The following is a 19,052-nucleotide window of genomic DNA, read 5'->3' on the forward strand; positions in this document are numbered from 1 at the left end:
CACACCGCCGCCGACTTGAGCTTCCAAAGCGGCCGGAAGTCATTCATTTTCAATGGAAGCTGGCTTTTCTCAGCTGCAAGGAGCGTCAAATCCATCGGCGTCGCGTTTTGGGCGTCATTAAGAAAGTTGAAAGAAGCTCAACTTTATGGGAATGAGCTGTGACGTGGTTCAACGGCAAGCAGCGGCAAAACGCCAGCAACCAATCGGAATATAGATGTCCTTCACGCTGGCTGATTCCGGAGAAACATGAATGTAAACTTTCGTTCCTACCAAAACATTAGCTGCGAGAAAAATGGAAGAGAAGCTAATCACAGAGACTATTTATTATTAAATAAATAATAATTATTATATTATATAATCCAGTATGAACGCACGCTGGCCACACGCTCTCATAAAATGCAGTTTTTTACTCACCCCTGCAATTACCGCAGCTGTGTTGATGAACGACATAAGCATAAATTAGATGTAAGTTTTGTGAGGCTATGAAGGTTTGAGGTGATAACCTGTACCGGAGTATGACAGGCAAACAATTTATCCTTGTTTGTAGATCATTAGTGGTAATTAAGACTAATCTATCTCTGTCTTTCAACTAGCAGGAAGCACATTTGTAACCATGGTTACAATCTCAGCGTGGTATGAAAAAAATGTCTCTGTCTTGCATTTGTAGTTATTTGTGGGAAGTTTCTTTGTAAAAGGTCGGCACAAACTGCATGGTGATATTTCATCAAAACATTGGAAAATGAAAGATTTAACAGCGCGCACTAAGGCCGCAGAACGTCACGTGACCATAGTGACGAACTCCGCTCTTCTCTGTGTCCGGATCTTCAGGAGTTCCTTAAGGGTTCAGATACGCCTGCTAAGATGTAAACTAAACATTTTGCGGATGAAGATATTACATTTTATCTCTTACTGTATTATGTATATTAATGACAAACTGCTGTGTGATCTTGCGCAACACCAATGCTCTATTTGAGAGGGAGACGTGTGCCATCTGCTGGTGAATCTGTTTATTGACGGTGCTAAATGTTGAGGAATGGAGACAGTAAATGGACTTTTACAAAAAAAGAATCAAAGAATCATGAAAAAAGTATCACAGTTTCCACTAGAAATATTAAGCAGCAAATGTTTTCAGACCATAAAACATGTTTCTTGAGCGTCAAATCAGCATATTAGAACGCTTTCCGAAGGATCATGTGACACTGAAGACTGAGGTAATGATGCTGAATGAAGCTTTACATCACATGAATATATGACATTTTAAAATATATTAAAATAGAAAACAGATTTTCACAAACATATCATACAGATCTCAAACTTTTGAATGTGCACTATAATGATCTATCTGTTATGATCTTGCATATTTAAAAAAAAAAAAAATTAAGAAGGTTTTGGAGAGATGTATATTTGTATTTATTGGTACTCACTCCAAGCATCAAGTGAGGCACAGAAGTTTGTGTTCACATTCTACCAAAAAGCAACACACCGTAGGCAGAGATACGGTAGTGTTGTGCAACAAGACAAGTGACACAAAACAGTTTTCAGAACACGTCACAAGAAACAGTGCAGAAATAAGAGCTGTCTTTTACCATGAGATGTTTATCAGTGAGTCTGTGCAGGTCATTTCCAGTGGTTTAGCATTTCATGGGACTGCTTTTCCTGTACAGATGTTAAAACAGATTTGGTGTAACACTAACATTATGACATGTTGGGCTGACATGATGTCAGTGTGAATGTTTTGTGAATGTAATTAATCCAATGGTAAAAAAATGGTCCAATTTAACCTGATTTCTTTTCCAAACTCCCATTTGGAATTGATTGGATAGAGAAAAGAGGGTGTTTCCATACCAGGATGGAGCTTGGGAACATCTTGACACCACTTAAGGTCATTTTCTAGCTATTGTTAAAGCTAAAGCTAATGTTATGTGGTATTTTTGCCGAAACCTTTACGTATTTGCTGTAAAGCTATGTTAAAGCTTTTCCACAAAAATATTGAGCAGCACAATAATAATAATACACATTTCTTGAGCACAAAAATCAGCAAACTAGAATTATTTTAGTTAGATTGGGTTATTTTGCCATCGCATTTTAAAATATATTAAAATATTTGAATAATATTTCACAATATTACTATTTTATTGTACTTTAATAAAATAAGTGCAGCCTTGGTAAGTATAGGAGACTATTTACCAACCCAAAATATTTTACCGGTAGTGTGTGTGTGTGTGTGTGTGTAAATAAGAAGTTTGGGATACAATAAAGCTCTTGATCAGGTCATCCAGTCACATGACATCCTCCTTCAAGGGGTAATTGAGGTCACATGACCAGTGCAGTTCCAACTGAACTCCTATTCATCATCTGGAACCGAATACTAATTACAAACAAACCTTTTAGTCCCTTATCCAAAAAAGCAGCAGACATGTCACCTTACAGATGGGCTGTACAGTGGTCGGGTATTATGAGTATGATAAGCACAACTAGAAACAAAAGACGGAGAGTTCACGTTAGGGTGATATCAAATAACTGTGGTGGAGTTACATGATGGTGACCCTCTCGGGTGAAACGTGGGCTGCTGGTCTCTCGTGGTTGGTGCGGCTCTGACTGGGGTCTAATCCACGCCTGATCTGTTTCAGCTTCCGGCTCACACAGGGAAGCAGCAACACCACTTTTCCGATTATCACCGTGACGGGTAGAACCAAAGCCAGGACAAAATTAGGTGGCATGTAGAAACGGTAAGACTCCTCCAGAAATGCCCGCTGCCAGCCAAAGAGCAGAGCGTGGAACGTGGAAATGAGCAGTGCGATGTAACCTAGGGTAGACTGACAGGATATAGACGCTTATTGACATCATATTTATCCAAAAATGCAAGATGGGGAGGTGGCAGTGCCTGCCTATTGATGTCTTACCTGGATAAAGCTAAACTCTCTCCAGTTGAGCGCGTTGTGGATGGATGGGATGGAAGTGACAGCTAATAGAGAGAGAAGCCCCAGAGCCATGATGCCAAAGGAAACGTACATCTCCACTCTCCAAACTTCCTCCTCGTTCCATGAGTTCTCTATATTGGCATGCACCTACAGAGAAAGAAAAAAAAAAAATATATATATATATATATATATATTTAAATATTAAAATATTTTTTTAATATTAAAATATTAATAATATTAAACTATTATTAAATATATTTAAATATTAAAATATTAAATATTTAAAAAAATATTACATATTTTTTTAATATTTAAATATTATATATTTTGTTGTTGTTTTGTTTTTTTTTTAATAAATTTTTTTTTAAATATTATTATTATTATTTTTTAAACTGATGCAGATCATTTTTTTAATAGATTATTATGAGCTTGGACATATTTAATGTACTGCTTATTAATAATATTGGTGGTATTCTTGTTACCTCATCTGTATGTACGTATGTATGTATTTATAGATATATTTATTTATTTACTTATTTGTGATGATTAATAACAATAATCCTAATAATAACAATAATTATGAGCATCTTCATCATCATAAATAATAAATGCAGACAGATAAAATAATAATCATCATATTTCATTATATCTGAATATACAGTATATATTTATTTTGTATTTAATTATTAATTTAATTATTGTCATTATTATAATAAGCATCATCATAATAAATAAATACATAAAGATAATAATAATAATATATATATTTTTATTAATATTATTGTATCTCTATATATTTACATATTTATTTTGTATTTACTTATTATTATTATATTGGCTTCAAACAGTCCAGGATGCTCAGGATGGTTTCAGTGGAATTGCTGGATCTAAAAGATGTAAAACACACACACACACACACACACCTGCTGATAGGCCATGTTGAGCATCAGGTATCTCTCGGAGCGTCTCATGGGCAGACAGAGGCTGTACAGCACGTGTATGCAGCCAAAGAAGAAGCTCAACAAACCCAGCTGTTTGCGGCTCTCCAGCCAGCCCTCCAACCAGGACGGGAAACGCCGGTACTTCGTCCCGTAGATCAGCTGGTACACGGCAGCGAGCTGTCCAGCCAAATACACCAGTGCTAGCAGAACTATGGCCACTACAGGCAGCGTCCTGTTCACTATTTCCAGAGGAATCTTGTAGAAAAAACTCTGTCTGGTCTTCATATACGGATGGATGATGTCCCGCACAAAGGAGTAAGCGAAAAAGAAGATGGACAATGCGACGGTGGTCAAAACAGGTCCTTTCCAGGCTGTGAAGAGATGCAGTGGCATATTCTCGATCTCCTTGGCAGAGGAGAGGGCGCCCATGTCCACAGGGATGAAACTGAGCTGACGGGACATTTCAATGAGCTGCTGTCGAGCGTCCGCCGAATTACTGCAAATATACACCTGTATAAAGACATTACAGGCAATTATCATTATCATTCATTCACAACAGCAATCAGGCGGATATATTGGTGACCAAAATTAGATTGTGAATGGCAGATTTTTAATGTGGTGTCAGACTTATGAATGCCATATACTGTATTCATGAGTCGTTAGAGATGCACAATATATGTCGGTATCATGTTGTTTTTTTTCTTACTGGTTTTAAATATATTTTAAATTGACAAGATCATTTTACCTGATTTTAATTTGGCATTTTGATCCCTTTTGCCATCATCTAATGCTCACTTAAAGTTAATCTTTAAAAGACTGATAAATTAATTAGAATATTTAATGTAATCTTTAAATATATTTATAATCTTCTGATGCCTTAATTCACTTGTAACATTTGAAACAGTTAGTTTTAGTTTTTAATGTTTTACTTTGATTTAATTTATTTAAAAAATATTATAGAATAACGTAAAATAATTATCAATAAATCATTATCGGTACAGGCCAAGTATAATATCAGTGCATCCCAAGTAGCTAGAAATACATGGAAAACAACAGAAAAAAAAAACTATTTCCAATGAACCAGTGTGAATGATTTTATACAGTAAGAACAATTCCCTAGAACCCATAACTAAAGTGCAATTAATCCACTGAGTTTATAAGCGTTCAAAATTAGACTGAGATAAGAGCAGGTTTATGGCATGGCTTTAATGGATCTTTCATAGTGTTAATAAAATCTATTCCTCTTTCAGCTCACAGAGATTCCACAGCTCATCTGTTCATCATTCCAATCAGTTCTTCACAGAAACTCAGACATTCACATTCACTGCTGGCTGGAAGAGGTCTCTGCTAATACAGAAGACATAATCCTCATCCTCATCATCATTCCCCATTGACGTCTTCCATAGTATTTTTTCCCCATAAAAAATGGATTAGATTACCCATATTCTTTAATATATCTTCCTTTGTATTAATGTTGTGTTTTGTGTACAATAATAGTATATAAATAACACTGGTACTGTATAGATTGAATGTGATGTCACCAAGTACAACGTGTTCCTGGAACAACATTCCAATCAACCAATCATATTTGAGGGACACGTTTACAGTTTATGTCAGGTTTAGATTTACAACCAGGGTGTCATCCACCTCTCATTTCGCTCTGATTTTAGGGATAACATGGGTTTAGGTTTATTAGTAAGGGGTCATGAGGACTGAGGTTAAACTCAGGTTGAGACACTAGTGGCCAGGCACACATGGTGTGTTTCAGGAGTGACATACTGTATAAGAATCCTTGCTTAGCTTTAGCTAAAAGCTAACATTTCACCCACTTTTCCGTATTATATTTCAATTTTTGAGTACCCTACAACATTAGATACAATGGATAACTGTTTAAATGTTTATTACCAACTAGAAAATTGCCAAACCTGCACCATGGCCTTTAAATGGAAAATGTTACACTGCATTTTGGACAACATACCTGTCGACTGGAGTCTCTGGGGCCTGACTGCATGGCCCAGGACGAGATCACATTGAAGCCTTTGACCACGATGGATTCTGGGAATAGGGAGGCTAGGTATTCTGCGTTTGATTCTGGATACTGGTTCACCCGTCTGTTGTTGCTGACATCCACCAGTATTTTCCCTGCCAGCAGGTGCTTGATGTCCCAGAGAGAGGAATAGTGCTCTCGGCGAATGGCCAGGAACACGATGTTGGTCTTCCCCACTGCATCCTCGTGATGGGTCACGTCTACCACATGCGGGAACGACTCGGCCGCTCTCTTGGGCTGTCGGCTCCCCACCACCACGTGAAACCCACTGCGGAGCAGCCGGAGGGTCAGGCTTTTGGAGAAGTCCCCAGATCCGATGATGCCGACTGTGGGCTTGCCAGATCCCTCGTTGGAACCGTTCTTCAGCCCGTTGGGTAGGAAGCAAACTTTGGTGCTGGCCGGGCTGCTGCCCAACAGGGAAATAGAGTCCATTTTCAGGCCCAAAGCACCCCGTACTGGATCTAAAGACATTAATGGAATAATAATACTTTGTTAAAAGAGATCTCAGATGCCGATTTTGTTTTGTGCAATTTAGTGAAAAGAGAATCTCTCTAGATTTGTACCCCAAAATGTATGTGTGTACAGGGCCCCATGCTTGGGACGGCCGTGCATATATATATATATATGAAGAGTTCAGATGCAAAAGCCTCTAAGTGCCATTTGAAATTTTCTTCTAAAATGATCATTTTTATCAAGCTTGTATATTTAAGTTCAGTAATTTCACTTAAATGGCAATGAAGATTACCTATTAATTGTCATTTAAGTGAAATTACTGAACTTAAATTTACAAGCTTGATAAAAATGGTAATTTTGGAAGAAAATTTCAAATGGCATTTAGAGGCTTTTGCATCTGAACTCTTCATATATATATATATATATATATATATATATATATATATATATATATATATATATGCAAAAAAAAAAATATATATATATACATATATGCAAAAAAACGTATCTATTGTATTGTTAGGGTTTTCGTTATTGTATTAAAGTAATAGGAATCTAATGGCAATCGTCATTGAGAATAAGGAAAATTATAAATAAGTTAAATATGAGTAAAACATCTGGACGTATTATGGTTGAGAGATTTGGATGGAAATGCTGATTATACTAATAAATCAATAACTTTAAATAATTACTCAACAATAAAGTTATGTTAAATACAATCTTTAAGTAAATGTTGAAAAATAATATTAAGATCCACAGGTTGGATGCAAGGTGTAGGGTTTCATGTATTAAATGTTAAAATGTTTCCAAACAAAGAATACAGAATGGAAACGAATAGAATAGAATAGAATAGAATAGAATAGAATAGAATAGAATAGAATAGAATAGAATAGAATGGTAGATTCTGTATGACTTTGAAATCTCAGACAGGCTGTGTGACCTGTTAGAGCGCCAAAGGTCTGGTCATATGCAAACAGCAGAATATACATAATTGTTTATTCATAAAAAGAAGAACCGAAACAATATATAGGCTATATCTCTATATAATTGCAGTGGCAGGCAACGGTTGCTCTGTAGATCCCGCATAATGAGCGCAGAGAGGATGACCCACCCGATAATTGTGAAAAACATCTTATAACGTTACCTGTGATGGACTCTGCCGTGACACCATCGAGCAAACGGATGAGATGAAAATTTCCCTCACCGGTGACTGTTTACCCGCCCTCTGTCCGTTTGATTTGTAGTGACCCACCGCTATTTTCGCATACAGAGACTCTGCGTGTCTTTCATTGCGCTGCTGCTGTTCCTAGACAATAATTGATGTTTCCTCTAGGGGGCGCGTGGAGGCTCAAAAGCCGATTTTCCACATTGACGCGCATTCAAATTTCAAAACGCTTTTCATTTCATTGGAAGTATCTGCGCGCGTAATAGTATAATCGTTTTAATCTCTCAATTTTATTATATTTTAACCTGTCACACAAATAGAAATCCCTCCCAGAAATCTTAATTAAACAATTGTGCGATACCCTCACCAAATAATCAACTGTTTGTTGACGGCGCTGAGAAAAAAAAACAGTTAGCACGTGACAAAATCGTCATGACGCTGCTTCAGAAAGGATCCGAACAAAATTTGATTCCTAAAAAATGAACGTAGATTGTAACAGCCATTATTTTAAACACACAGTTAAGAACTAAAATAGAGCATTGCTTACACCGACCGTTCGTTTTTAACTTCCGGGCCGCTATGCACCTACTCAACGTAACCCACGTTTCATTAACACTTGCCGTTCTTCTTTATTCATTTTCTCTGCTGTTATGTTGGAGTGCTGCAGCATGTCTCAGATCTGCTGTTGAACAGTCAGAAGACATGTCCTCTGCAGTAGACGACATCTCTTGGTTGATATAGGCTGCTCACTCAATAGTTAGGTTCAAACCCCACAACACTGTATGAATCACCATTGTGGATTTGAGCCAGACACTGTTCATATTTATGATTTTAATTTTTTTACTGGAGAACAAGGTGCTAAAAACAAAGGGTAAACAAAAGATGCAGTTCAGGTAATAAGGCAAAAATTGTTCATTTATTGGCATCAAAATCAAACTCTGCCATATTACTATAGAATAGAAGGTCTACATATAAAATACCGATTTAACTTTAAACCTTTTAAATATGCAATTTATGCAATGTCGTATTACTGTAAGAATCGGATTTATTATTTTATTTTTTTTACTTGGAATACAAACTTTAACAGACCTTATTGAAAACTTCCTTTTTCTGTGCAATAATATTCTGTTCACTTCACCATGTCTGTTTCTAACACAATGCAAAGCTTGTAATCTGGCCACAATGAATTACACATCGCAGGTGAACAATGTACGGTAAGAGCAATGCACTGTGACAAAACGTCACGAAGCTGATGACATTTTCACGGAAAAGGGATTGAAACCATTCATTAAAATTAAAATCCCTGCTATGGGCTGCACAACAGATTACTGGGAAAACTGCAAATAATGACACATCCCAGTGTTTCTCACTCAACCGCCTGCACAGAATGGCCAAAAACAGAGAGAGAGGGAGGGAGGGAGGGATGGAGGGAGGGAGGGATGGATGGATGGATGGATGGATGGATGGATGGATGGATGGATGGATGTTATGCTAGACTATTGGTGACACTGTAAGTAGACTGTGACTTTACTGCTTGACTTTGTGTCCAAATCTGTGATACCTTAAGGTCCTTTGGCAAGAGTGGAGGGACCGAGAGAGCCTTGAGCAAGAGCATGCTGACGAAAACATTTCAACATGCTATTTCATTTCTCCTAAAATAGCATCTTTGCTCTTTCCTCCAGCCCTCCAATGAGTTCACACACTGCTGTTATCCCTCTTTTTCTTCAACTTCTGAGCAACGTCAGGACAGCAGCTTCAGGCCTGCAAAAAACAGCAAACATGTTGTTCCTGACCAGAATAGTAAGAGTTTATCATTTTGAGAGACATGTGATGCTGCAGAACATCCTTGAGGAGTGTGTGCGTGGAGTTCTGAAGGAATATGATATGACTTGACGAGTACCAGTTTGTGCATTGTGTTGGCAGAATACAAAAGCTTGGTTTGAGGCCTTTTTTGTCTCGGGTTATATATAAAGCAACTTTGTAAAAATGCACTAAAGTGTGCATGCTCAAATTTCCTTCCAAAAAATAAAAAATTGTAAATGCAGTTGTGAGGGAAAAAGTAAAAACAAATGAAGACATAAAAAAACTCCATAAAAAATTCCATAAAAGTGCTCCATAAAAAACATCTTTGTGTGTGTTTGTGTGTTGTAAATCTGGGGACAACGAAGATGTGTGTGTGTGTTCCAAGGAAGAAAGAAAGTAATGTTTGTAAAAACATGAGGGTAAAGAAATGATGAACTTTACAAGTTTCTTCTTGTTCTCGTCCAAACTGTTCTTTATCCTGAATCCCTAATATTTGTTCCAGTTTCTGATCCTCCATTTAAATAGGTTTAAAGTCTATTAAGAATATACATTTTTTTTTGTCCTCGAGGGAAACGGACATCAGAGAAAGAGTGTCTGCAAACTCACTTTAAAAATGTAATCGTTCTCCCATCTCTCAGATTGAGACTATAGTGAGCTCAACGTTCACACACCCTGTAGGCCCGTATCTTTTTCGAGAGCTCAGTTGATGTTGTAATTAAATTAGTCAATTTCCCCCCGCAGCCTCACTCATGACCATCCTATGATTCTGTTTCTGTCCTGTAAAGACCTCTCGAGAAACGTTCAGCATTGATTGAACTTTAAGCCTGGAGACTGCAGAATAACCATGCGTTTCTCTAACTTGCTCTTTATTTGTATTGTGACATTAGGATCATCTGAATTCTGCTCCGCAGGACCTCTACACGCACAGTGCAAAGTCGAGTGGTAAAGTATCATACTCATTTCTGTGACTTTTATTTAAAAAAAAAAAAAAAAGAATTAAAGAATACAAAATTTTTAGCATTAGATTTGCTTACAGAAGACTTTTATATACAGTAGTTGAAAAGAAACTGAAATAATGCAGGTAAATGTAGGCTATTTGTTTATATTATAATTATATAATGTTAAAGTAAATTATTATAAGGTTTTGATTAGATAAAAAGTTATGAAATGTTTTTAACAGTTTTGTTTGTTTTCAATCGCTTATCAAGTTTTACTTTATATATTAACATGTTTTAAAGAAGTAAAATTTAATCAGTCTATTTTTTCTGTTCTACATTTTTATATCTGGTTATGTTTATACATTGTTTCATGTATTTAATGTTTAATTGTTCTTATTATGAGTAATATTTAAATTATTTATAGATATTATAGGCTAGAGTTTTATAGAAAACAGCTTTTCTATAAGTTAGAATGATCATGCAGGCTACTATATATTTAAAGTCGGCCTGTGGTGAAAACCAAGTTTTTAATGTTGTTTACATGTCTATGTGGTGTTTTTAATATGCTTTAAAACAAACCATGTGCAAATTCATGAGACAACACCATTTTCTCCTTAAAACTGCAGTGAAACAAAGACAGTCCAACCCGATCTCACGAGAATTCGTACGAATTTTACGAGGTGGCTAATTCGTAACAATTCGTACGACCTCACTAGTACGTTTTTGCTAAATCGTACATATTTTACGAATTGGCCAATTCGTATGAATTCGTACGAATGACCTACCCCTGACCCCGCCCCATTTGCATATTCATAGAACCGCTTATAGCTACTAAATGAGGCAAGGCTGTAGAGTTACATTCAAGCTATTTAAAAGCATGGCGATTTTTTTTTTCAAGGAAAAAAAACGTTTAAATATGTAATTTTGGTGAACAAAAGTGAGTTTTAAGTGATAAAATGGCTATACAGGGAGACTTTAATTTTAGTGGGCAGTGCAACAGCTTCGTTTTCCTCTAGGTGGCAGCATTTGTACGGAGTTAACAGCGACGCAATTGACTCAGAACTTGTATTCGGCTTTTCCAAGGTATTTCAGTCTCCCTTGCAGAAATGTGTATGAAGCTCTGGTCACACAGATTAAAAAGTGGAGGACAGTCTCGACATGTGCCATGGGAGGAGAGAAGTGTCTCTACAAGGTGTGTGCTTTGATACAAGAAGATGTGTGTGTATATTTCTCTGAATAACTTGCATGAATATTTTGCTCTCTGTTTTGAAGTTGCAGTCTGCATCTGAGCACTTCATATCAGCCAAACACACAACGCCAGTGAAAAAATATGTTGATGACATCAACTTCAGACTCGTCTCCTATAGATTCTTTACACATTGCCAAGTGTCTGTAAGTGTTATGGAAATGCTTTTGAAATTTGATTTTATGTAGAAGTATCATATTTGGCCAATCAAATAACCAGTTTTTGTTTATTCTCAATCTCCAGGCCATGTCAGTGTCAGAGACCTGGTATGTTGTCAAAGACCACGGCACCAACTATTGTAACCTCTACAACTTAATGGAAGGTAGGTCAAAATACAATAAGGCTGTATTTGAATAATTAAACAACATTAATGGAAAGACAAATCCAGCTTCTGAGGTTTATTGTCTGTGTGCAGGCAGCGGTCTTACTGAAGCTCCAGGATATAAAGAGATCACCAGTGACTTCATGTGCACTCAACGGTCATCTGCTAACTGTACTGTCTACTAGCACTGACACATGTTCATACTACATTATCCTCTCATGGGAACCCCTAAATGTTCTGTATGTGAATGTGAAACGCTGACAGAAGCTTCTTTATAGAACGTTCTAGGAGTGTATTCATGTTTATTAGATTTTAGGCCATTTGTAATCTCTCTTTTTTTTTGTAAATAAACTTTTAACCAACATATACATTTATGTCTCTTCCAAATGGACTAAGACTATTGATGGCTTGTTGGCAGTATACTGTTCAAATGGTGAATTAAGAAATTAATACTTTAAAATACATTAAAATTAGGGCTGTCAAATGATTAATCGTGATTAATCGCATCCAAAATAAAGTTTTCGTTTACATAATATATGTGGGTGCTCTGTGTATAAATATTTTGCATATATATATATATATATATATATATATGCAAAATAATTATGTTAATATATAAATAATTATATACAAGCATGTGCATTTATATATATAATAATTATACACAGTGCACCCACATATATTATGTAAACAAACTTTTATTTTGGATGCGATTAATCACGATTAATCGTTTGACAGCCCTACTCAGGCCTTTCTTAGGGTATTTTAGTTGTCTTGCTTTCATTATGTATTTACAGCAAATAACTTAATAGCTTGTAACTAAGAGTTACCTATTTCTAATGTTGTTGCTATTGTATGACTCTTCTACAGACGATTTTGTTTGAGTTTTGTGCTCCTCTTCTGTGTGTTTCTCATTCAGTACGGATGAGGGTGACATTTCATATGCTGTCCTTAGCACAATGTTCGGAGACAAATATAGCAGTTCTCAATGGTGTTAGGCTCAGTGTTCTGCACAGACATTGTTCTCTCTAAGGGCAGCAATATGCTACTGTGGGTGCAGCCATCCATCATGGATGTCACTCATCACCAGAGTCCTTCTGAATGATGGCGTCACTCTCACTCTGCGGCAATAGCGTTCTGTCACCAGGAGAGGGAACTGTTTGCTGGAGTTCAGGTTCGGCAACGTTTTGATTAGATAAAGAATATTTATGATATTATTTTTCAATATTAAAGACATCCCACATACACTGGAGGTCAAAGATGTAACTCAGAAATTCAGTATTGGGGGTTACCAGTGGTAAAATACGAGGTTAAACTCTACCAGTGAGGCAGTGATGAGAGTTCATAGACGAGATTGCGCTCTCTTGAGTGAAGAACTGAAATGGTCCGTCTCAGGTGTGTGAGAAGTTTAAGTAGCAGAAAGAAGAAAGGTAGGCTACTCCGTTACAGCCCCGAATATTGCAGAGATTTTTCACATTTACTGAGCCATTACTGTAGACTGAGAGACACCGTATTAAATAATGTCATACCCACTCAAGCCTTTTATAAAACTACAGAAACTGTTGATCTGTGCCAGGAGGAGTAGACAAAGCTAAACAAGTTATATCAAAAAAGGGAAAGTTATTTTTTTCTGGTGCGTTTTTAGCTCAAATTAACGTTTCAAAGACGCTAGCTCAAGTTTATTTAGCTAATTAATGTTTTCTATTTGCTTGCTGTCTGTTAGGCTACTCATAAGCGAGGCTACTGTAATTTCCACACGGGAGCCTTTTGGATCTCCCTCAGAACAGAGTTAGTTGAATTTAACCAGCTCCAGCCCTCAACATTAAGAAGTGTATCACTGATGAAAATCCTTTCAAAACCAATTAAAGAGGCCTTACCCCGCAGGGGTGGTGAGCGAAGGGCTGACAGGAGACCACAGAGGAACTCTGAGAGGTAATCAGTGCCTTGCTTTTGAACAATATTGAAAAGCACAACAATATCGCGCAATAAATCACGTTGACTGGTGCAGGTTCTCAAGGACAAACAGGTCGTCTCCTTAAATAGCCTACACCTTACAGTGACACAGGCGACTCACCTTTCTGTCTGCTGTCAGGTTGTTCACTTATTTACAGAGTGTGTCAATCCTGTCGCTAGATTTTAAATTGTGTGTTTCAGTTGCTGAGCTATTTTACTGATAAATACGACGGAAATATGAAGGACTAAAAATGACAAAAGGAAAAATAAATGAATAAATAAAAGTAGAAATAAACAAATGCAATAAATATAGTGAAAATAAATACATTTTGTAATATAAATGGCTGTTTCTGTATTTTTACATGTTTTTATTTATTTTGTGCATTTATATATGTATTTATTTATGTATTTCTACATTTATGTATTTATTTATTTATTTCTACATTTATTTATTTATGTATTTCCACATTTATTTGACGCAGGATTGGTTAGCTGACAGTGGCAGGGGTCCAAGCATTGAACCTTGTGGCACGCCAATGGTGAGAGTACAGGCTGAAGTGAGTGAATCTTTCCAGCTGACTAGTTATGACCTGTTACCCGTGTAGGACACTGAAGTTGCAGCTGAGGCACACCCATAAGTTTTGTTATTGGTGTTGGACAGGATCTTTCACATGACTTATATCACCTCACCGATTTGGCCTTCTGCTACTCACACTTTATAAGATCATCATCTAAACATCTCTCCTGCACAAATAGACCTGCAGATGTCATTATACTATCAGCACAGATTAAATTCTACTAGCCTCATGAAGCGGCGTGCATATCCAGAGGGCACATAGGGAGAGAGCGCTACCTGACAGCATTAGGCCTGTCACCAGTGCCTCTCTGACATCTCTTCCCCCTCACTAGGCCTGTCATCACCGATCTTGTCCCCTTCTCACAGGAGAAAATCAGAGGGAGAAACTCAATGTGTTTTCTGATAGGGATGTGCGAAATCTGACGGTAGACAATTAATCTGTCCATTAAAGGTCATCTCAACTTAAGATATAAGTTGATTTACTTTACTTACTTTTGTCATAAAACAATTGCTGACCATTTGCCATTTTTCTTGCACGTCATATTGCACTTGTCCGAATCTTTTCCTAAGTCAATTCGTTCATTTCGTTCGTTGAATGAACCAAATGACACGAAAAAAGATTCGTTCATTTTGATGCACGAGATCGAACAGGAGAGTCACGAACGCGCATCACAGAACAGAGCAAGCCGAGCATTTGAACTTATAAAACTTAAACTTTGTTATTTATTTATTTTTAAAATGAGCGATAAGACCCTTATTCATCGCCTGGAATCGTTTAAAGCCTTTTGAACAGTTTGCAGTTTGCACTGAAACTGTCTTTTGGTCCTTGAACCGTTTGGTTACCAGTAAAGTGCATTATATGGAGAAAAATCCTGGAATGTTTTCATCAAAAGCCTTAATTTCTTTTCAACTGAAGAAAGAATGACATGGATATCTTGGATGACATGGGGATGAGTAAATTATCATCAAAAGTTTTTTTTTTTTTTTTTAAAGAACTACTCCTTTAAGTGTAAACGATCTTAAGTGTAAAATACCGAACTTGTCCTTAAACATTTTATCTCATAATTTTGAAATGGGCCCATAATATCAGGTTTTAAGTTTGCAGTTTGAAGAATATCACAGAGTAGCAAAGCTAAAAGTGTCAGAGCATCTGCACTAATTGCTAGGCCACATCTAATTTATATATTTTGATGGTTGAATTCTAACTGTTTCATAGTAAAAAGCCAGAGATCTGTCCTTTGCCACTGATTCATGCTACAGTAAAAGCATCAGGAAATTCACATCTCTTTATGATGTTCTGCACAGATCAGCCTCCATTAGAATGCTCAACAGATTATTTCAAGCATGCAGTCACTCATTTGCAGGGGATGTTTGCTGTGGTATTTTTTCCCTTTTAGATTCTCAGTGCATTAATAAAATCCTCACTCACATGATTTCATTTGGCCGGTGCATTAATGGCAGAGGAAGTAATAATTACATTCAAATATTAATTCGGGCCCGGAGACAGAACCATGAATCATTAGCGCTCACAATGTCGAACACAGGCTCCTGTCCCTTTTCTTTTCCCAGTGTCTGACCAGATGAATTAAAATGACAAATAATTGCAATTCCCTTGCGGAAGGCGTTTAAAAAAACACTATTTGGTAGAATTGGTTGAGCTTAGAGGGCGAGTGATGAGACTCATTTGTTATGCTGCGTTCTGAACACGGTTGAGCTTAATGACGACGAGGAGAGGCGGAGATCAAGGACGATATAATGGCCGTGATAATCGCCATGGAGATGGAACTATAAAGATATATATATATATATATATATATATATATATATAGAACCTTAAAAGGTTCTATTAGCGCTACGTATTTGGAACCCCTAAAAGGTTCTATACACTCTTAAAAAAGGGTTCCTCTGGGTTCTATTTAAAACCCTGGGGTTCCATACTTGGCCTATAGAACCTTTTACCAAAAAATGGTTCCATTTTGGAGTTCCATATATGAAGTGGGGGATGGAACCATTTCTGGTTCTAAATAGAACCATTTCTTCTAAGAGTGTAGGACTCAAATGTGTGTTCTGTTCGAGAGGTCCAGTGATGTTAAGAGGGTGGATGAGTTAAAGCGGGCATTTCACAAAATAGCGACTGAGACCGGAAGTAGGGTAAACTTTTTTTCCGGTGAAAGTGCTTAGCGCTAGCGCAATTGCAGTCGGTGGAAAAATATGCGGAGACTAAAAGTGGTCCGTAATGCTTACCTTTTTATGATGTGTATGTCAACCCAAAGCAGAAACAACCTAATTTATCACTTCTTCTTCTTTGGAGTTTATCGGCAGTTTGCATCCATAAATGTTGCACTACCGCCATCTTCCGGATTTTTTTTCCTATCATGTCCAGTTACATCATATTCTTTTCATCATACCTATTCTTGATAAATATAAAAAAATACTTCTTCTTCTTTGTTCATTCTCCCCATTTTCCAGTATTTCCTTCATCTAATTTATCACTTCACAGCTTTCAGTGTTTTCATGGAACAACTGGGGAGAAGTTGAATCACGTCAGACACACACGACGCCAAGCCAAGACTAACGTCTAAACAAGACATCTGAAAGCAATCAAGATAATGAACCAATGAGAAAACAGAACTGAGGCTATGTTTACACGGAAACGATGGAGAAAACGCAAAAGTGGCGTTGCGCGTCATCACTTTTATTCTGCGTTTAGACGAGCGTTTTGTTTGGGAAATCCGCGTGCAAATGGTGACGCAAAAGTGTGTGAAATTCAATGTAGTATGCACTTCAGGAGGCTAGGAGTGCATACTACAACACCAAGTCCACGCGCCTGCGTACAACCTTCACTGTCAAACAAACTTTTGCGTTTTACCGTTTACACGGGAACGCGGCGGTGGAGCGTTTTTAAGATTTCCACTCGGTTTCACTTTTTTTGCGTTTTTAAGCCTCAAAAACGCCGTCGCCGTGTAAACGAAAGGCACAAAATACTTTTTACGTTTTCACCCGCGAGCGTTCTCGTGTGAACAGGGTCTGAGAAACACATATGCCTAAAACAAACAATCACAACGTAACACAATAGGCAATTAAAGCACGTGATATGATCACATGAGGGCAGGGGAAACGCATGACAAAAACCAGAACCTTGACAATAACAATATGCAATTTACATAAAACATCTGCCAAATGTATCAATGTAAATGGGGATATTCACAAATTTACAAATATAAAAGGGGCGCTGTGTTTGGCAGGGTATATATACACATCATTAACATTGTTGTGCCTTTGTGCAAGGCACTTAAAAGCTGGTTTTCTCCAGGGCATTCCTATTATCAGCTGTTTCACACTACCTATGTAGGCTACTACTTACAAACACACGTGTCACTGCTTAAAGAGAATGCAAAGCCACTAGACCACATTCCAACAGTTGAGTCAGCTTTAAACAGATACTTGAATCTGTTCAACACAACCCAGGTCCTTTAAGAGCTCTCACCCTCATTACCTCACTGTTTTCAGTGCTATGGGATAAATCTATAACCTGGCCTCCCCCAACAAAGAACAGCAGCCAATTACTGATAAATGTGTTTTCAGTATAACACAGTAAACAAGTCTGAAGTGAGCATCTAATTGTGCGGGTGGACAGCACCTTCGCTGTGACATTTAATTTATTGAAAAATAACCAAATACGACACTATAATGTAAACTAAATGTTCAGGGTGTATCATTTTTCCGTATGTTGATATCAGGTTTAATTGTTTTCGGATTTGCCATTTATGTAACTTGGTGCTTGCTTATTGTGTTAGAATTTCACTGATTTTTAATTAAAGATAATTGTGAGTGAGTGGTTTTACTGACGGCTTCTCTATTTTATCTCTTTCTCTGCAGGTCATCCCTTTTGTCGTTCTTCCACCTCACCGTCTATCACAGTGGATTGTAGAGCTGAAATCCCTCTATTGCCTGTTATGTGCACTGAGAGGTTATATTTGTTTACATGTGTGTATATTTGCATATCTCTTTTTTTAGGTTTGGACTGAGAACTGAGAGAGATCAAGTGATCGATACCACTTGCTTTTAAGAGTGATATTGAAACTTGCCTGTTTGCCCTTGAATGACACTACAGGAAGTAAATTCCTAGGCTAATTCTAAAAAACTCTAAGCAATGCAATTCGTTCATGGCAGAAATTCCATTAAAATATGTTCATCAGTATGCTCCACTCACTCTGAAGGCTTTTCAGGATTATTTGATGAATAGAAAGTTAGAAAAGAACAGCATTTATTTTAAATGTAAAAGTTTTATTGTCACTTTTGTTCAATTTTTTATATAAAATATACTTACAAAGAGATATATATATATATATATGTATGTAGTGTCTATAAACATGATATTGTCTGTGATGTTATATATATATATATATATATATATATATATATATATATATAACATCACAGACAATATCATGTTTTATAGACACTACATCTGTTGAGAAACATGCAAAGAGAGCATTTTTTCCAAAATAAGTTTATCATGAGTTCTGCTGTCATGTAAAGCAACTTTACACTTTAACATACAGTAGTTGAAGTTATGTATGTGAACATGTGTGTACATACCATATGCACCCTTTATAGTTCTCACTTTCAAGTGTTCTGCCCTGGGATTGATGTTCACTTTCGCATGGAAATCGCCCCTGGTCT

General features: G+C 36.9%; 2 protein-coding genes across 3 annotated transcripts; one reads left to right on the top strand and one right to left on the bottom strand.

Annotated features, from left to right (window-relative positions):
• Positions 1 to 1,386: 1,386 nt before the first annotated feature.
• Positions 1,387 to 7,821, bottom strand: steap2 (STEAP family member 2, metalloreductase). 2 transcript variants are annotated; one of them, XM_039684451.2, is made up of 5 exons: positions 7,507 to 7,821; positions 5,841 to 6,370; positions 3,845 to 4,372; positions 2,904 to 3,068; positions 1,387 to 2,816 (listed from the first exon to the last, which is right to left on the bottom strand). In XM_039684451.2, exons 2-5 carry the CDS (start codon positions 6,339 to 6,341, stop codon positions 2,532 to 2,534), a joined length of 1,479 nt encoding a protein of 492 aa, XP_039540385.2. In that variant the 5' UTR covers positions 6,342 to 6,370; positions 7,507 to 7,821; the 3' UTR covers positions 1,387 to 2,531. The 2 variants fall into 2 exon arrangements, with proteins under 2 accessions (XP_039540385.2, XP_088981876.1); XM_089125750.1 differs by lacking the exon at positions 7,507 to 7,821 and having other exon boundaries at positions 5,841 to 6,380.
• Positions 7,822 to 10,141: 2,320 nt separating this feature from the next.
• Positions 10,142 to 12,193, top strand: LOC120488432 (uncharacterized). The gene is made up of 5 exons (XM_039685174.2): positions 10,142 to 10,272; positions 11,352 to 11,460; positions 11,541 to 11,660; positions 11,758 to 11,836; positions 11,930 to 12,193. The coding sequence occupies exons 1-5, from the start codon at positions 10,175 to 10,177 to the stop codon at positions 12,019 to 12,021; spliced, it is 498 nt and encodes a 165-aa protein (XP_039541108.2). The 5' UTR covers positions 10,142 to 10,174; the 3' UTR covers positions 12,022 to 12,193.
• Positions 12,194 to 19,052: the final 6,859 nt, after the last annotated feature.

Source organism: Pimephales promelas, chromosome 22 (assembly GCF_988280905.1).
Source record: "Pimephales promelas chromosome 22, fPimPro1.hap1.1, whole genome shotgun sequence".
Taxonomy (NCBI): Eukaryota; Metazoa; Chordata; class Actinopteri; order Cypriniformes; family Leuciscidae; genus Pimephales; species Pimephales promelas.